This window comes from Pygoscelis adeliae, unplaced genomic scaffold (assembly GCF_000699105.1).
Source record: "Pygoscelis adeliae isolate BGI_AS28 unplaced genomic scaffold, ASM69910v1 Scaffold273, whole genome shotgun sequence".
Classification (NCBI taxonomy): Eukaryota; Metazoa; Chordata; class Aves; order Sphenisciformes; family Spheniscidae; genus Pygoscelis; species Pygoscelis adeliae.
This window is the reverse complement of record NW_008824416.1, coordinates 314,205-329,425: the sequence shown is the minus strand read 5'-3', so window position 1 is coordinate 329,425 and position 15,221 is coordinate 314,205. Positions and strand designations below refer to the sequence as shown.

Here is a 15,221-nt window from a genome sequence, read left to right as displayed (position 1 = left end):
GTGATGAGTATTGCAGGATTTAAGGATGTCCTTGTTGCTTTAAAGAAGCAAGTTCCTCAGGATCCCAACCTCCACCACGTTTCCTTCTCTTGACGGGCCGACAGCCTCACTAGAAACAGACTGCTAGATCCAAATGATTTAAAAAGCAATTACAGATAATTATATATACTGTGCTTGGGAAATGTGATTAATAAGGCATTCTCTGCAGTAAGTAAGCATGCTTACAGCAGGCAAGTCTGGACAACTGGCCACCTTCCTTTGCTCATAACGTCTCACCTGGAGTAGTCTGAGCTACGGTTGCTTCAGATGAGCTAAAACAACTGTCTCTGAGCATGCAGAAAGGGACATATCCAACACTACGCAGAAAGAGAGGGGTAAGCCAGGCAACAGCCAGAGAAGAGCTGGGGACAAACCCGGTGTGAGGCTGATGGCAACCAAGAAAGGGGACTGAGTTTTCAGGGTGGGCCACCAGAAAGAAAGGAAAGGTCTTGGCTTTCAGGCCAAGAAGAAACCAGCAAAACCAAAGACCCGCAGGAGGACTACACAGGGCAGGAGGAGACAGGGGCGGCTATCTCCGCAGGCTCCCCCGTGAGCAGGGCAGGAATCCTTGGGGGAAGTGCTTCGGGAGGAGCCGCTCTGTTTACAGTAGGTGCTGCTGAAAGGTGTCCTGAAGAAAGACAGCAATTAACAGGCCTGGAAAAAAATGGCTTCTTTCCACAAAGTGCCTTTTAAGTATGTTTTTCGAGCCACTTTAAGGGTTAATGTTTAGCTGTTTATCCGGAGTTGTCGGATGTCAGCTCTTTCTTTTGACTCCTAATGGCTTATAGCCATCAGGAGGTGAAGACTCCTCAAAAGAGATGGTGTCAGGAATGTTTTTTTATGCCCACTAGCACCCACACACCTGCAGGAGCCTGTGCTTGCAGGATAGATAGTTTACATACTTGAACCTGTATCCCAGGGACAGAGATATAAACATGAAACCAGATCCTGTCTGACACCGCCGCTGAAGCCCCTGGGCAGTACAAAAGGGTCCTTTCTCCCACACCCACCTCGAATGACCACAAATAACAGTTCGGTTCAAGCCCTCGCTTCCCAGCAAGAACAAGCTCTGCTGGTCCAGGTTACGATTTTAGGGCCAGATCGTGTAAAGTTTTCAGCACCTTTGACTCCTGCGAACGCTGGTCACGAAACAAAGGGCCACTCTCAGGAGCAGACTTCAAAAACCAGCTCGGTCACAAATCAAAGCCTCTCGGACAGGGAACGTGAGAACAAAGACACAGGCTCCAAATCAATCAGAGCACTGCTCACTCGTGACCTTCCCCAGACGAGAAATGTCATTGAGCCTAATAATTACACCGTGAGGTGCAAACAGGCCGAGCAGCTGTAAATCTAACCACCCCAACGTTTCCTAGGGGCTTGTAAAGAGTGATGGTGGAGCTGATGCCCCTGAAGACCAGATCCTTCCTCTTCCTCTTGGAAAGAAGGACATTTGCTCCCAGAAGAAGTGACTGAGACCTCCCAACCCCAGCCCACTGGGGAGCGAGTAGTCATGGGAAATGCTTTGATTTTGAGAAAGACATGGAGGAAAAAAAACCCCAAACATGGAAAGGGGAGATGTCCTGCTCCAGAAATGTTCTTTGCTTTGCGAAACTGGTTCCTCCTCTCCTGGTTATGTCTCGGGTAAGTGGCTCCACAGCAAGAGGAGTTTGAGTTGTGCCAGGGTATGAATCAAAAGGGCGCTGCAATGAAGTATGCCGTGAGTTTGGGAAATGGGAGGTGGCCCTGCGACAAGGCAGATGCTGCTTCTGTGAGATTACCACCCATGGGTTTGCATCTGGGACCACCGCCACATCCAGCTGGACGAGGGCAGAAGGAAATTACTGTGCCACAACATCTTCCCTTGTCCTCCTGCTACAGTCCCAGAAAAATAACTTAAAAGAGCATCACACAGTAGTGATGAGGAGTTACGATACAATAATGGGAATTCGGGGGGTTTCATGACTTGGGGGGGAACAAGAATGTCACCATCATGTAGAATCTGGAATTTTTGGTTTGTTTGTTTTTTAGAAGCTCTCTGCAGAAACATCAAACACTGAATTGAAGCTGTCCCTGAAGCAGGAGGGAGCTTGTGGCAGTTGGTTCAGCAACTCAGGCTAAAGCACCACTGGAAGCGGAGGAGAGGACTACTAAGCCTGAAGTGTCCCCATGTGTTTAGGAATACCTTCACCTGGGAGGTGTGCTCGAGAAGGGGGTTTAGAGCATGTGGGCCTGCCTGTGTCCTTGACTTGAATATGCCTGAGCTCCCCAAAAAGCTCTGCTGAGACTTTGACTTGGAAGTCTATAGTATGGAGGGTAGTCTGACCTTGCAAGCTCTAAAGCAAATACAGCAAAAGCTCCGGGCTTCTTTCTGTCTGTGTCACACTGGAGACGATGGCAGAGACAGAGAAACTCAAGGTGGGAGCAGGACCTGGGGCAGAGGTCAGCAGCCAAGAGCAAGTCATAGAATCACAGAATAGAATCACAGAACGGTTCGGGTTGGAAGGGACCTGAAATATCATCTAGTTCCAACCCCCCTGCCGTGGGCAGGGACACCTTCCACTAGATCAGGTTGCTCCTGACAGAATAACCTGTGTAGGAGGCCTATGACGGGTTGGGAACAGTCCATGGGCATCTACAGAGCACAGGAATAACACCGACAATTACTGCGATAGTTAATGATAACAGCTCATCATCATCCTCTGGAGAGACCCTTCCAGCTCCCGGCGCATCTCTCTGCAAGCCTAAGCACAAGTACAAATCCAGCCAAATCATCTCAGGCCACCTAAATACTTCCAGTAATGCAGAGACTCCTCCGTGCTAGCGGGCTCCTGGGCAGCAGCTTTCCTGTGCAATGCAATTAGAAGGAAACTAAAAGTTGTTGAGGGAATCTGCAGCACAGGAAACAAGCTACCGTGATATTTATTTTTTTTTTCCTGGTTGCTTTGACAGGAAAGGTGTTCTGCAGATGCCAGGCTGCCGAGGGGGGCGAGGGGGGAGAGCAGTGGAGGTGTAAAGGGAAAGCCAAAGGGGTAGGGCCAAGGGGGAAGCAGTGTGTGAAGTCTGGCTCCTCTGGAAACACACGCCGGGTCTGCAAACCCTGCCCCAACAGCTGGCGCAGGTGAAGGAAAACCTGAGCTAGGGGCTGAGAAGGGGGGCTAAGCCGGGAACACGTCTTCTCTTCTGCTTGATGCTCTCAACCAGAGAGGGCTGGTGAGAGCAGGGAAGGAAGGGAGACGTCAGAGAAGCAAACGGTAAAAGCGCTCCTGTCTCAAAGCAAGGGAGATTGACACCTTTCCAAAAAATTGGCTGTTTAGCCCAGAGTTGGGTTCAAGTTCACTGCTCATCCCTTAGCGAGCAGCCTCAGGCCAATTTTCCCTGTTCAGCAGACTGCGGTTACTGCACGGTCACCTTCTTGAGACATACAGGGTTGTGCTGCGTGACTAAGGTCCCATCTCTCTGCGTGAGCTACTGAGACAGCAGAATTGAGTACTGGGGACTGACTGGTGCTTTGGGCTGCTCTGGTGACTTCATGAAGATTCATGGCCAAGGCTGTGATTTGATTTAGAGCGGGGAATGATTTGCCACGAAAAGAGCTGGTGACAAACACTTCAGTCTCCAGACTTCAGGTCCGTGGCCAGGCTGACAGCAAGGGTAGGCTCCATCAGAAGTACGGGAGGACAGATGTACTCTTTGCTTTGTGTGCAACAGTCTCAGACACTTAAAGCAAGGGCTGAAGAGTTCTTTGCTTTCCACTGCTCAGCTGAGGCATGGTCCTGTCATGGTGCAGGAAGATATGACTCTCCTGTGACGCAAGATTAAGGCCGTGGTCCTCTGATGTCAAAACTCAGCTCAAATAAGCCCTGTGAGTCATAAATCAAATTAACCTAGAGAGGTCCCAGACTAAAATTATGGCACCACAACTTCCTGAATACTTGCAATGGGACAGGCAGGGCTACAGCTGCGTGAAACACCATGAACCAGAATCCAGTCTCAGGCTCTGGGGACAGCCGGTACGGCACAGCTCACATCCATACAGCCAAACTCTTCCCCCAAAGAGGGAGGCTCTATTCGTTGGGAGCAGTCCCTGGGAGCGCTACCCTCCAGCTTTACCTGGGAAGCCAAAACTGATCCAGAGAGGATGCAGACAAAACCAGGCTGGACACCATGGGCCAGTGACCCAGCTCGTGCTTGGACCCTGCTGGGTTTACCAGTATAGACTTAGTTTATGATTTCCTTAGGCTTTTATTTCCTATAAAAGATGGGCCAGCAACTTACATTTGAGTTTTGTGCAACCATGTCCAGCCTTTGTGTGCAGCCATGGCAGTATCATTCTGCTGTTCCCCAAACGTCACCTCCTCTCTCATCACTTTCCCCTTCCAGGCGCAGGACTATGCTCTTGGAAGGGGTCATTCATTTGTCCTCCAACCTCTGACAGGACCGAGTCCATCCTTACCAAAGAACACCAGATGCAAACCTTGCTAAGCACCATCCTTCATCTGAAGGCCAGAACAGGGCTCAACACATTTCCAAATACCATAGCTTTTCTCTCCAGCCCTACTTGAACCACATCAGTATTCAACCACTCCGTATCATTCCTGGGGGGCTCTGCTCAAGTAAAAAGAGTTTCATGGGCATTAAAGAGGCTCACACAGATTACCTCTGCATTTTAAGTTCATGTGGAAAATAAAGATACTCTTGCCTATGTCACTAGTTACTTTGCCAGAAGAGAAACTGGATCAGTACATATGAGAGGAACCTCAGATGAACCTCTTAATGCTTCAGAAGTCAACGATGAAGCATTGCCTGTGTGTCAGTATGAAACCAAACCTTCAGGGCACAGCTTGAATCTTTTGCAGTCTTCGGGAGACACATACCACTGAGCTTCCAGCCTCCTGCCAGTCCTTAAGGACCTTGTGCCACTGCTTTTCTAAGAGGAGTTCCTTCCAAGACCAACCTCCATCCCAAGGGTAGACTTTGGCCAGCACACTCAGGTTACCAGACTCTCAGGAAACCGTTCCTCGGACCCAGAAGCAAAGAAATACCACAGAACTTCTCACTTCTCAAACATTTTTTCCCCATGGCAGCTGGCAAATCCTTTCCTTTGCTTCTCATCCAAGTTGGACAAAATTACTGCAGAGAATCCCTCCTGCTCCCCTCCCCCCATGCAATGTAATCCCAAGGGAGAAATGGTTTCATGGGGACCCCCTGCTGTCTTGCATCTGATTTCCCTCCTAAGTATGGTATAGGGAAGCGTCTCGAGGGCGATGGCTGTGACCTCCATACAGCTCTTTTGTCAAGTGCCATTTCATTAAAAAATCAGCCTTTTAACTGTGGACACATTTCAACCTCACCAAATCTGCTAATTATTGACAGTTGGTGAAGAGGAGATTTCACTTGTTCCTCCTGTTAAACTGCATCTAATTAGTAATTACTGGTTCACTGTCATCTTTACTGCAGTAATCCCACTGCACATTGGCTCATTAACCTTTTGCTTTTCTAAAGCAGCCTGCCAACAAGATGAAGGCTAAAACAGATTGGAAAACAATAGCTCAGCCTTGGATTTTAGGCTGTTTATTCCCCTTGTCCTGGGGATCCAAAAGGAAGATTATTTTTAAGAAAAGGCTTTCAGCTGAAATCAGCCTATTTCTGGAAGATGGCTTGTTTTGCCCTAACCAGCAACCAAGGTCCTTCAAACTTAACCCATGGTGAGGGCATGTGTATTATAGCTAGCGGAAGGGGTTTCTCTGCCATCAGCTCTTGCTTCAGCTCCATTTCTCACCTGGGTTTATCCTTCTTTATCAGCACGATCCAGCACATGGGGCACGGGATGAGGCAAGTTTCGGTGGGTTTGCAGCACCTTGGAAGTTCAACAGCACCCTCTCGGATGCTGAGAAATGAATGATCTGGATGAGCAGGGACCAAAGGGTGGAAAATCAGTGGAGCAACCCCATAGTTATTTCTTTTGCTGCTACGCTGAATTTCATTTGCACAAGTCCCATTTTCAGTTTGGAACTGTCACAGCTGTTTCTATTGGCAGTGCATAGCTGAGTAGGAGTTGTCAGTGGGGATGCTGTAGGATAGGCAGCTAGAAAAGAGATTCCCCGGGGGGCATGGGAGGCAGTTGGAGGTTGTGGGCTAAATGCATTAACTAGATGTTTCTCCTAAACTTAACAGCAGTGAATTACTTAATGCATATTGATGCATTTAGGTACTGGAGTTAACACTATATTGGGATGAAAAGTGAAATTTCTCAGCATCTCAGCGTGCTTTGCCTTAAGGACCCATGTCTTTGCAGCTGACACTACGGTTTTATTTTTATAAGGTGATCTTCAAAACCATAACATCGAGAAACAAGCTGTAATTCTGGAGCACCACTGCAGACATCAAAGTGGATTCCATCTGTACAAAATCAAGGAAAGTATGAGGTCTTAGCTAGACTAAATACCGACCAAATAGAGAATCTGGATGCATTATCCTTCCCAGCACATGAGGGTTGTTCAGCTCCAGAATTTTCATTTAGTTGATATTGGTGTTCCTGTATGCAACCAGAGCTGAATTCTGATTTCTCTCATGTTACTTTAAAACAGGTATAAGTCTGAAGCAGCTACAGCTGATGTGATAAGGTGGCTGCATTTATCTAGCACATTTATTAAATCTATTGCAAGGCTTCAACTCTGCTTGAAAACTAACTGTAAGTTTGAGCCCCTTTAGAAGAGTGGATCAAAGGCGGCCAGTGAAGCTCCCATGCTAAAACAAGCGCTTAATAACACATCAGCTTCTGTGTTTGCTCTCTGACTAAAGAAAAAGGACTGTGAATGTGCGATTAAGGGCAGAATTTGGCTCATTTACAATTCCTGAAAGGGTTGCTGCTCAGACCATAATCATATTTTTGGAACAGAACACGCCTATTACATCTTGTTGTTAATAATTTACTCCCTGGGTAGTGCTTATTACAACAGCATCATCTTAGTCGTGTTATGTTCGCAGCTGCTTCACCTACTGCGGTTATGAGAAAAAGCAAACACACACATGCGTACATATATACACATGCTTATACATACATAGAGGGGTCAATGTTCAAACACTCAAAATCTATTAACTTAGTTATCTGACAAGTTCATGGACCAGTGATGAGTGACCAAGAAGCGACACGTTTTAAGAAATGCTCTTTGCAAGGAAACTCCGATTTCCTATCCAAGACTGTGAAGAAATGGCTCTGGAGAGATTGTTTCAGGTAAATCACTCGCTCTGCTCACTTGAGCATCCCCACGGTCACTGACCACTGAGAAAGCCTCAATGAGATTTCGCAGAATGGGAGGAACGCCCTTTATACACACATTCCCACATTTTTATAATGAACGCAAACGTAACTGGAAGACTGATCAGACCTGGCTGCTACGGAGAACTTGATTCCTTGGTGTCAACAGATGTGAGGTCCAGCTGTGCGCGTGGAGCTAACTCCAGTTGAGCGGAGCCGAGACCCCAGTAGGTAATGAGCTATACCACCAGCTGTAATGGTTTCTCTTCGTTGACATGAAGCGTGGGCAGAGAGCACGTCATTCTGTTTGATCTACTAATCAGCGCTGATTCATGTTTACACTGCAGATAACATTTCATCTGCTTTTAGAAGGTCATTTTCAAGTGATGCTGTATGGTTTCAGTATTGCCTGATGCCTGCAATTTGAATATCCCTTGAAGGAAGCCAGACCTTAATTTTCCTTGTGGGCTAGAATTCATTCAGCTGTTAGCATCAACACAATTTCTCAAGCTGCAATATCAGATACTATACATTATAAATCATCTGTCACCCATAAAGATATAATACAAAAGGCAAAAAGTCCTTGTGAGCTTCATTTTTAGAAAAACAAACTAAGGCAATGAATAATTGTTTTTGTAGAGCCCAAAGTGTTTAACTCTGAATGCCTCAGATTCTGATACCAAAACTTTAGTTCCCACTGACCTTAGTAGGCACTTACTATTTCAGAGAAGCCCATGCTAAGCGACGCCTACAGAAAACACTGGAAATGTACAAAATGCTAAATTTCAAAACAGAATTGTAGGGTGAGTTTCCTGTCTATGTTGAAAGAATGGTTTGGTTTGGCCAACGCTATTAAACACGCGTGTCGTCAGTGAGAAGGGAGAAAATACACAATGACTGCCGCTTAAGGCTTGAGATGACACAAAGTCTGGGAAAGTGGTAAATAATTAAGAGGCCTCTAGATATGTGGAAAAGAAGTCAATGTGCAACGTACTATGGTCAAACATAAAATTGCCTCTGGACGCAAACAGTGTACCTGTGGCATGGGGCACCATTTTGGGAGAACGGTGGCAATGTCACCTTTGGGGTAAATGAGGTTGGTGGTACCTCCTGTGGTTTTGCTTCCCTTATTATCTTGAAAGGAGACCTCCCAGGAAAGGCCATGGCTACCTTCTGGTGGGTGAAGCTCCTTTTCCTGGAAAGAGGAGCATAAGGGATGCTCTACGTCCAAGTCTCCTTCCAACAGGAACTTTGGACATACTCTGGGCATGTAGCTTGAACGGGTGCGAGACCTGGAAATACTCCTCAGTCTTTCATAACCAAAGCCTCCGAGCAGAACTTGGGATCACAGCAAAAAACTGATGGACAAGGAGCTAAGGTTGAGCTCATGCCAAAATGACTAACATGCTCTGTGGATGTACGAATTCAAGTAGACGCAGGCAAATCACATTGCTCCTGCAACTGGTACTTGTACAACTTCTTACTGGAATAGCGTGTCTGGTTCTTATGGAAGTGCTCCAAAAAGGATGTTGACTAATTAGAAAAAGTTTAAGGAAGAGTCATATGAATCATTAAAGCTTCAGAAAACACGTCTTTTAGCAAGAGACTCCAAGATTGAGATAATCTTCTCTTTAAGAAACTGAATATAAGGGACAGTTTTATCTCAGCCTGTAAACAGCTAGAAGAATAACAAAAAATTTGTAACATGTTTTTCAGTCTAGCAGACAAGTGTACAACAAGATTCCCTGGCTAGAAGTCATGGATAAACCCATCCAAGACCTAAAAAAATGAATTAACCAGTAGAGACTGTGATACCAATTTCTGATCAACTGTTCTAGTTGACACAAAAAGAACTTCAGCAAAGTCCTTTGCTCTGTTTGATAGAGGTTTTACCACTTTATAATAGTGACCCTCCCTGTAAATGTACAAATTTACAATCTGCAAATCTGTAAGCTCCAAACACTGAATGGTCAAAATTAATGACTTACCAAAAAATACACTTTAGCAATTTGTTCAACTAACTTATGAGTGATTTCATTAGTCATTCTGCCTATTTCCTTGGCTAGTTTTCCTCTGTTCACCCCCAGGCTGTGTCTTCCTGGAGCCAGGCTAGATGATGAAAAGGCAGAAACTCTCAAAGAAGCTCTGGGAAAGTACATCCACATCAAACATGTATCCCAGGCTCTTTGCTTAATGGACAAAGACTTGTTTTCACTGTGCTAACACCGAGGAAACACCACTGTCAGGGGAGAGGGTGAGCTGAACCATGTTGTCCCTGGTGCAGCTCAGCTCTGACTAAGCTCATGTCCCCAGGCAAGACAGGACGAACCCAGCTGGAGTCTCAGAGCAGAAGTCATCAGTCAGAAACACCAATGTCCCTTGACTTGTGATCTGACCAGACCTGACCAGGGTATCACTAAAGAGGGACCAAATATCCTCCGTGCTAGCTGAGACACTCCTCTGACTGGCATGGAGTAGTCTGAAACATTATCATCATACGTTTAAAAAACCACCTTATTCCAACTTGGTTGTCCCCTGATCCCTGGTGTTTTGATTACTGTACAGTCTAAATGTCTCCACATGGGAGAGGCCTGGAGCAGACCACGTCATGGGAGAACAACGGATGCGATGGAAGGGAGGAGGATCACACATGACCATCCCTTGCCTGTAAAAGGTGCATTTGCTGGGTGGAGCATAGGTTCCTCTGTTCAGTTCTTCCTCTGTTCACTTGGAAGGTACATCCCATAGAATCATAGAATCATAGAATGGTTTGGGTTGGAAGGGACGTCTAAAGGCCATCTAGTCCAACCCCCCTGCCGTGGGCAGGGACAGCTTCAACTAGAGCAGGTTGCTCAGAGCCCCGTCCAACCTGACCTGGAATGTTTCCAGGGATGGGGCATCCACCACCCCTCTGGGCAACCTGGGCCAGTGCTTCACCACCCTCAGCGTAAAACATTTCTTCCTTATATCTAGACTAAATCTACCCCCCTTTAGTTTAAAGTCATCCTTCCTTGTCCTGTCCCAACAGGCCCTGCTACAAAGTTTGCCGCCATCTTTTTTACAAGCCCCCTTTAAGTACTGACAGGCTGCAAGAAGGTCTCCCCGGAGCCTTCTCTTCTCCAGGCTGCACAACCCCAACTCTCTCAGCCTTTCTTCATAGCAGAGCTGTTCCATCCCCCTGATCATTTTCGTGGCCCTCTTCTGGACCCGCTCCAACAGGTCCGTGTCTTTCTCATGCTGAGGGCTCCAGAGCTGGACGCAGTGCTCCAGGGGGGGTCTCACCAGAGCAGAGTAGAGGGGCAGAATCCCCTCCCTCGACCTGCTGGCCACGCTGCTTTGGATGCAGCCCAGGACACGATTGGCCTTCTGGGCTGCGAGCGCACATTGCCGGCTCATGTCCAGCTTTTCATCCACCAGTACCCCCAAGTCCTTCTCGGCAGGGCTGCTCTCAATCCCTTCATCCCCCAGCCTGGATTGATACCGGGGGTTGCCCCGACCCAGGTGCAGGACCTTGCACTTGGCCTTTGCACATCCCACCACATGATCCAAACACTGGTTAAAAGCACAGAAAAGCTGTGTGATGTTAATCTATGCCAGCATGCGCTAACAGGAGAGACTAACATAACCATCACCTGCCCAGTGAATCTGCACTTGTTCAAGTGAAGAAGACAGCAACCTCCTCCAACAAAAATGGAGGAGGCCCCATAGGAATGAGACTATGATCCAGGAAGGCAAAACAAGCAGTGGCATTGGTAAGCCCCTCTGAGCTATCCCACTGCAGTGACCAGACATGTACTGACCTCGGACATCTGCGGGAAGAGACTGATGGCCAAGGGGAGGGCCAGGCCAAAGGCAGCGAGGCACACAAGGCTTTGGACTGGGAGAATCATCCGGGGACGGGACCTCAGGAGTGATGTTCTGGAAAGGAAAGGCTTCGTTAGACCATTTCATAGACCAGGTGAGTGCATGCCATCATCAGAACGGACACCGGTGTTCACCCAGACCTACTGGTCTCCCTCTCCCTAACTGGTCTAGTTTCCTTCTTAGTAGGTCATCAACAAGTTCACCCACAAAAGATCCCGAGTCCTGCACACTGTGCTTTTGCATCTGCTGGGGTTACACAGCCCACGCCAACCAAGTGCTCGCTTCTCCTAAATTAAAATAGGATCACTTCACACACGCTTCCCCCATTTCAAATCATCTCACACTGGAGTAAGCGGCACACGAGGCGATCTGGCCGCACGCAGGTGTCACCTGCATTAAGGCTTTGGAGACTGTTGAGTGAGCAGAAGGAAATTAGGTTCTTGAGAGATATTGTGAACTTTGTCGGCCCTATCACGCGGTGGCACTGAAAAAGGCACGCGACTTTGTTAATGGGGTAGTAGAGTAGTAAACTTGACAATACCTTAATTTGTCAAAAATCAAACATCTGCAGAGTGGGTGATAAGGATGGTTAACGCTTGCTGTCCCCAGAGGATATTTATGAGTTCAAGGCTTGTTAACAGCAAACACTTTAAGATACCTGCAAGGTCAGGTTCTGATAACGACCCATTAAGTGACCCTTCTGATGTAATTAACACCGAATGACAGGGACAACATTTAGCTGGTAGAAGGTAGCATGTTAAGTATATCCCAGGATACAGGACCTCAGACAGTTTACAAGCGTTAAGGAGAAAAAATGTAATTCTTGAGGGGTTTGTTCTGGAGCTATTTACACCAAAAGGACACCTGTCATTCAACTTTTTTCTACCAATCTGAAAGTACTGGGAATATAAACCAGCAACTTGATAGTGAGTTTTGTTTGAACATTCAGTGTGTATTAGCAACGTAGAGAGTCAGCAGATTCGCTGCTGGGTCATCAGCTATGGTCTTAGTCCCAGTGTGCATCTCTCATCTGTCCATCCTGACCTTGAGGACACCAATGACTCACGGTGCCCTGCCATCAAACATGGGCAAAGATCTGCTGGTTAATGCCTTTCCACTGGGGTGATAACACAGGAGCTCCCTTTTGGTCAAGGAAGGTACAATCAGCTTACACTAACCGCTAAACATCATCATCACGGGGGTTTTAAGAAGCATTTCTAATCTAATGCACACCATTGACGAGGTGCCCACCAAAAACAAGACAAGCAACCCTTCCCACATCAGGGCATGCCGCTAGCCTGCTTTGGCACACACACCCCAGTGATTTTGCAGGCACATCTCCCCATGCAGCCCGTGCCTGCAGCCAATGCAAGATACCTGATTACCTCAACCCCCGTCTACTCCACGTTTACTGCAGGCTACAAACACGCACCTGACGAATTATAACGGAGCAGCTGATGTGTGGGAACTTGTTACCCTGCTGTACGTTGTCTGTGTGTCTGAACATTCAGACTCTTTGCCCTTTGCTAGCAATGCTTGCTGAAAGCTGTCTTCATCTTGAGAAGGTTTGGGGGAAGTGGGGAAGGAAAACAAGATCCAGAGCCTTAACTCCTCCAATATCTCAGCTCCTCACTAATAAGCTATCGAGACGGGAGTTGATCCTATCAATTTGTGCTGTGAAAGCCAAGCTTCTGTTCTGCAATATTTAGCTACTTTGTTTTGCATAGAGCACGATCTAACCTAAAAGACTCCTGCAGAAGTCCACAAGGATTTTGTCCGAGTCAGGAAAGCAGGTTACCTTGTTCCATGCTCTTTAATAAGCGCAACGTTCAAGAATTGCCATCAATAAGCTGTGATAACTAGTTCCCGGGATGCAGAGGGGCAACTCCTGGAACCGATTTATTCTCCTGCTTAAGCTGTTGTGATCCATGAGAGCCCTCGCTGAGAAAATTGTATGACCAGCATCCTTCAAGCCTCCCTGGAGAACAGTTTAGAACCAAGACATCACTGCTTATACCACCCCTGATATCTTAATTTGGAAGCTACACCCTCTTTAATTACTGCCCTGTTGGGGACCTTATAATCACCCAAGTAAAAACTCAACCAATTTAAAATGATCCCCGGTACAGCCCCCAGGTGTGATTTCCAGGAGTGCTTCAAGCTCAGGCCAGTTCAAATTACAACGGCTAACCTCCTAATTAAGAAGAGTTATGGCTTGATTTAAAAAGGAGAGGGGACTAATTAACACATGTAGTGTAATGTCTTAATTGGGATTCAGATTCTAAAATTTGTGTAGTTCAGAATAAATGACTCATAATTAGTCGAGAGGTCCACTTTTCTTCTGTCCCTCGGATCTTTGCTCTTGACACAGATCTCAGAAGAGTATTAAGTTAAATATTGCATGCTGCATTTTGTTAGCTGTCAAATGCAATCAGAAAACCCTCTTTTCACCCATTAGCCCCCCATCGGAAGCGAATGATTAGATGTTTCCAGAGGGTTTAATTGCAGAGTATTATAGCAGATTAAAAATAAATAGTATTAATATCCATTTGTTGGAGAGTGAATTAGGTTACAACTGCCCTGTGTGCTCTGCCAAGGGGTTTGATCAGGGAAGTGGAGGCCTGGACCTTTAGATCCCCCTGACAGCCCAACTTTGCCATTGGCATCTTCTGAAGCAGACCGCTATATTCACAAGAGCAAGTATCATCTTACCCTACCAGTAATTCTGCAGAAGTACTTGAAGCTATTTTCATACGAGAACAGTAGTTTTACAGACTGTCACCATGTACACAGGACAGGACTGGCTTCAGGCTCAGATTAGACAACATGGGATTGAAAAGTTTGCACCAAGAGAAGGTCTCACATTGGAAATCTGTAGGAAGACAATAGTATGTATGTTTTATCGTTCCCAATTTTAGAAGCCAAATTTTTGGCACCAATGGTCTGCCTCGCTAGTATAAATGATCCATGTTTATACATCGACCTTTGGACGGCAAAGAACATGCATTTTTGCAATACTTCCCTCGTCCTCTCTCTTTTTTCTTCTTTTTTTTTTTTTTTTGAAGATTTGTTTCTTTACCCGCCTTCAAAATCCCCTAATGCCTATTCTTTCTGCAATTTGCCTTCATAAGACTTGCCTAGCAGATATTAAAAAGGCAGTAACACGCTGGGGAGCTTCTGGCTTACGGATCCTAGGTAGCGCTTACTGTTAACGGATATACCTAAGCCAGCAAGACCTTACGGATAACATTTCAATATGCATGAGTGTGCATGTACGTAGGTATATGCACAGACACACGCATACTTGTACAGACAGTACATCTGCTCCGCAGAGACAGTGTGTTGTAGATCTTGTAAATACACCTTCATTCAACTTTCATCACATTGTTCATTAGTGGTTTAAATTTTGCATAATTTGGCAGCTGCCTCTGGCGTTTTTCAAGAGGTACTGTAATTTATTCCATATGGAAGTCAGTTGCTGTACTAAAAAGGAGTTATCAGGTTCAGTGAACCAGAGCTGTATTTGTCTAGAAGGAGGTGTCAGATGCTAAACTAAATATGACAGGAGTTAACCAAAGTCTCCCAGCTGACAGATTCTGTGGGGTTTCTGTAGTGTTTGGTATAAACAGGTTCAAAGCTAATACATACATCGCAAGACACTGAGGATGCCAGCGGGGTAAGAAAAGCGCTGGAGGCTGAAGCTCTGGGTATCCCCAGGCATCCCAGGCTCCTCAGAGCCCGGGGTTCAAAACACCCCTCTGATGTGCAAACAAACTTCGGGGTGGTTGACCTACCCCAGATCCCAGTTCTGCTGAGAACCTCCCAGAGCCGGCACCGTACCACGTCTCTGCTTCAGAGAGCCCGTCAGGTCTCTCTGCTGGCTGCAGAGGGTGTTTCTGAGCTTTTCTCACTCATTTTGGGTCACCTGGGGAATCCTGAGCTCTTCTAGCGACCAGTAGCTCTGTCTGCTGTCCTGTCCAGCCAGGCGACCGCTGTCCTCACCAAGGAGCATCTCCTGCGCTTGGCTATAGCCCCAGTGCCCCCTCCAGAGGACATAGCA

The 15,221-nt window shown here is 46.6% G+C and overlaps 1 protein-coding gene across 1 annotated transcript in view; it reads right to left on the bottom strand.

Moving 5' to 3' along the window:
- SFXN5 (sideroflexin 5) overlaps positions 1–15,221 on the bottom strand; it is a 94,238-nt gene that overhangs the window by 11,165 nt on the left and 67,852 nt on the right. Inside the window, exon 13 of the mRNA XM_009320892.1 lies at positions 11,098–11,215. Within this exon, the coding sequence (XP_009319167.1) occupies positions 11,098–11,215 (118 nt within the window). The remainder of the gene's footprint in view (positions 1–11,097; positions 11,216–15,221) is intronic.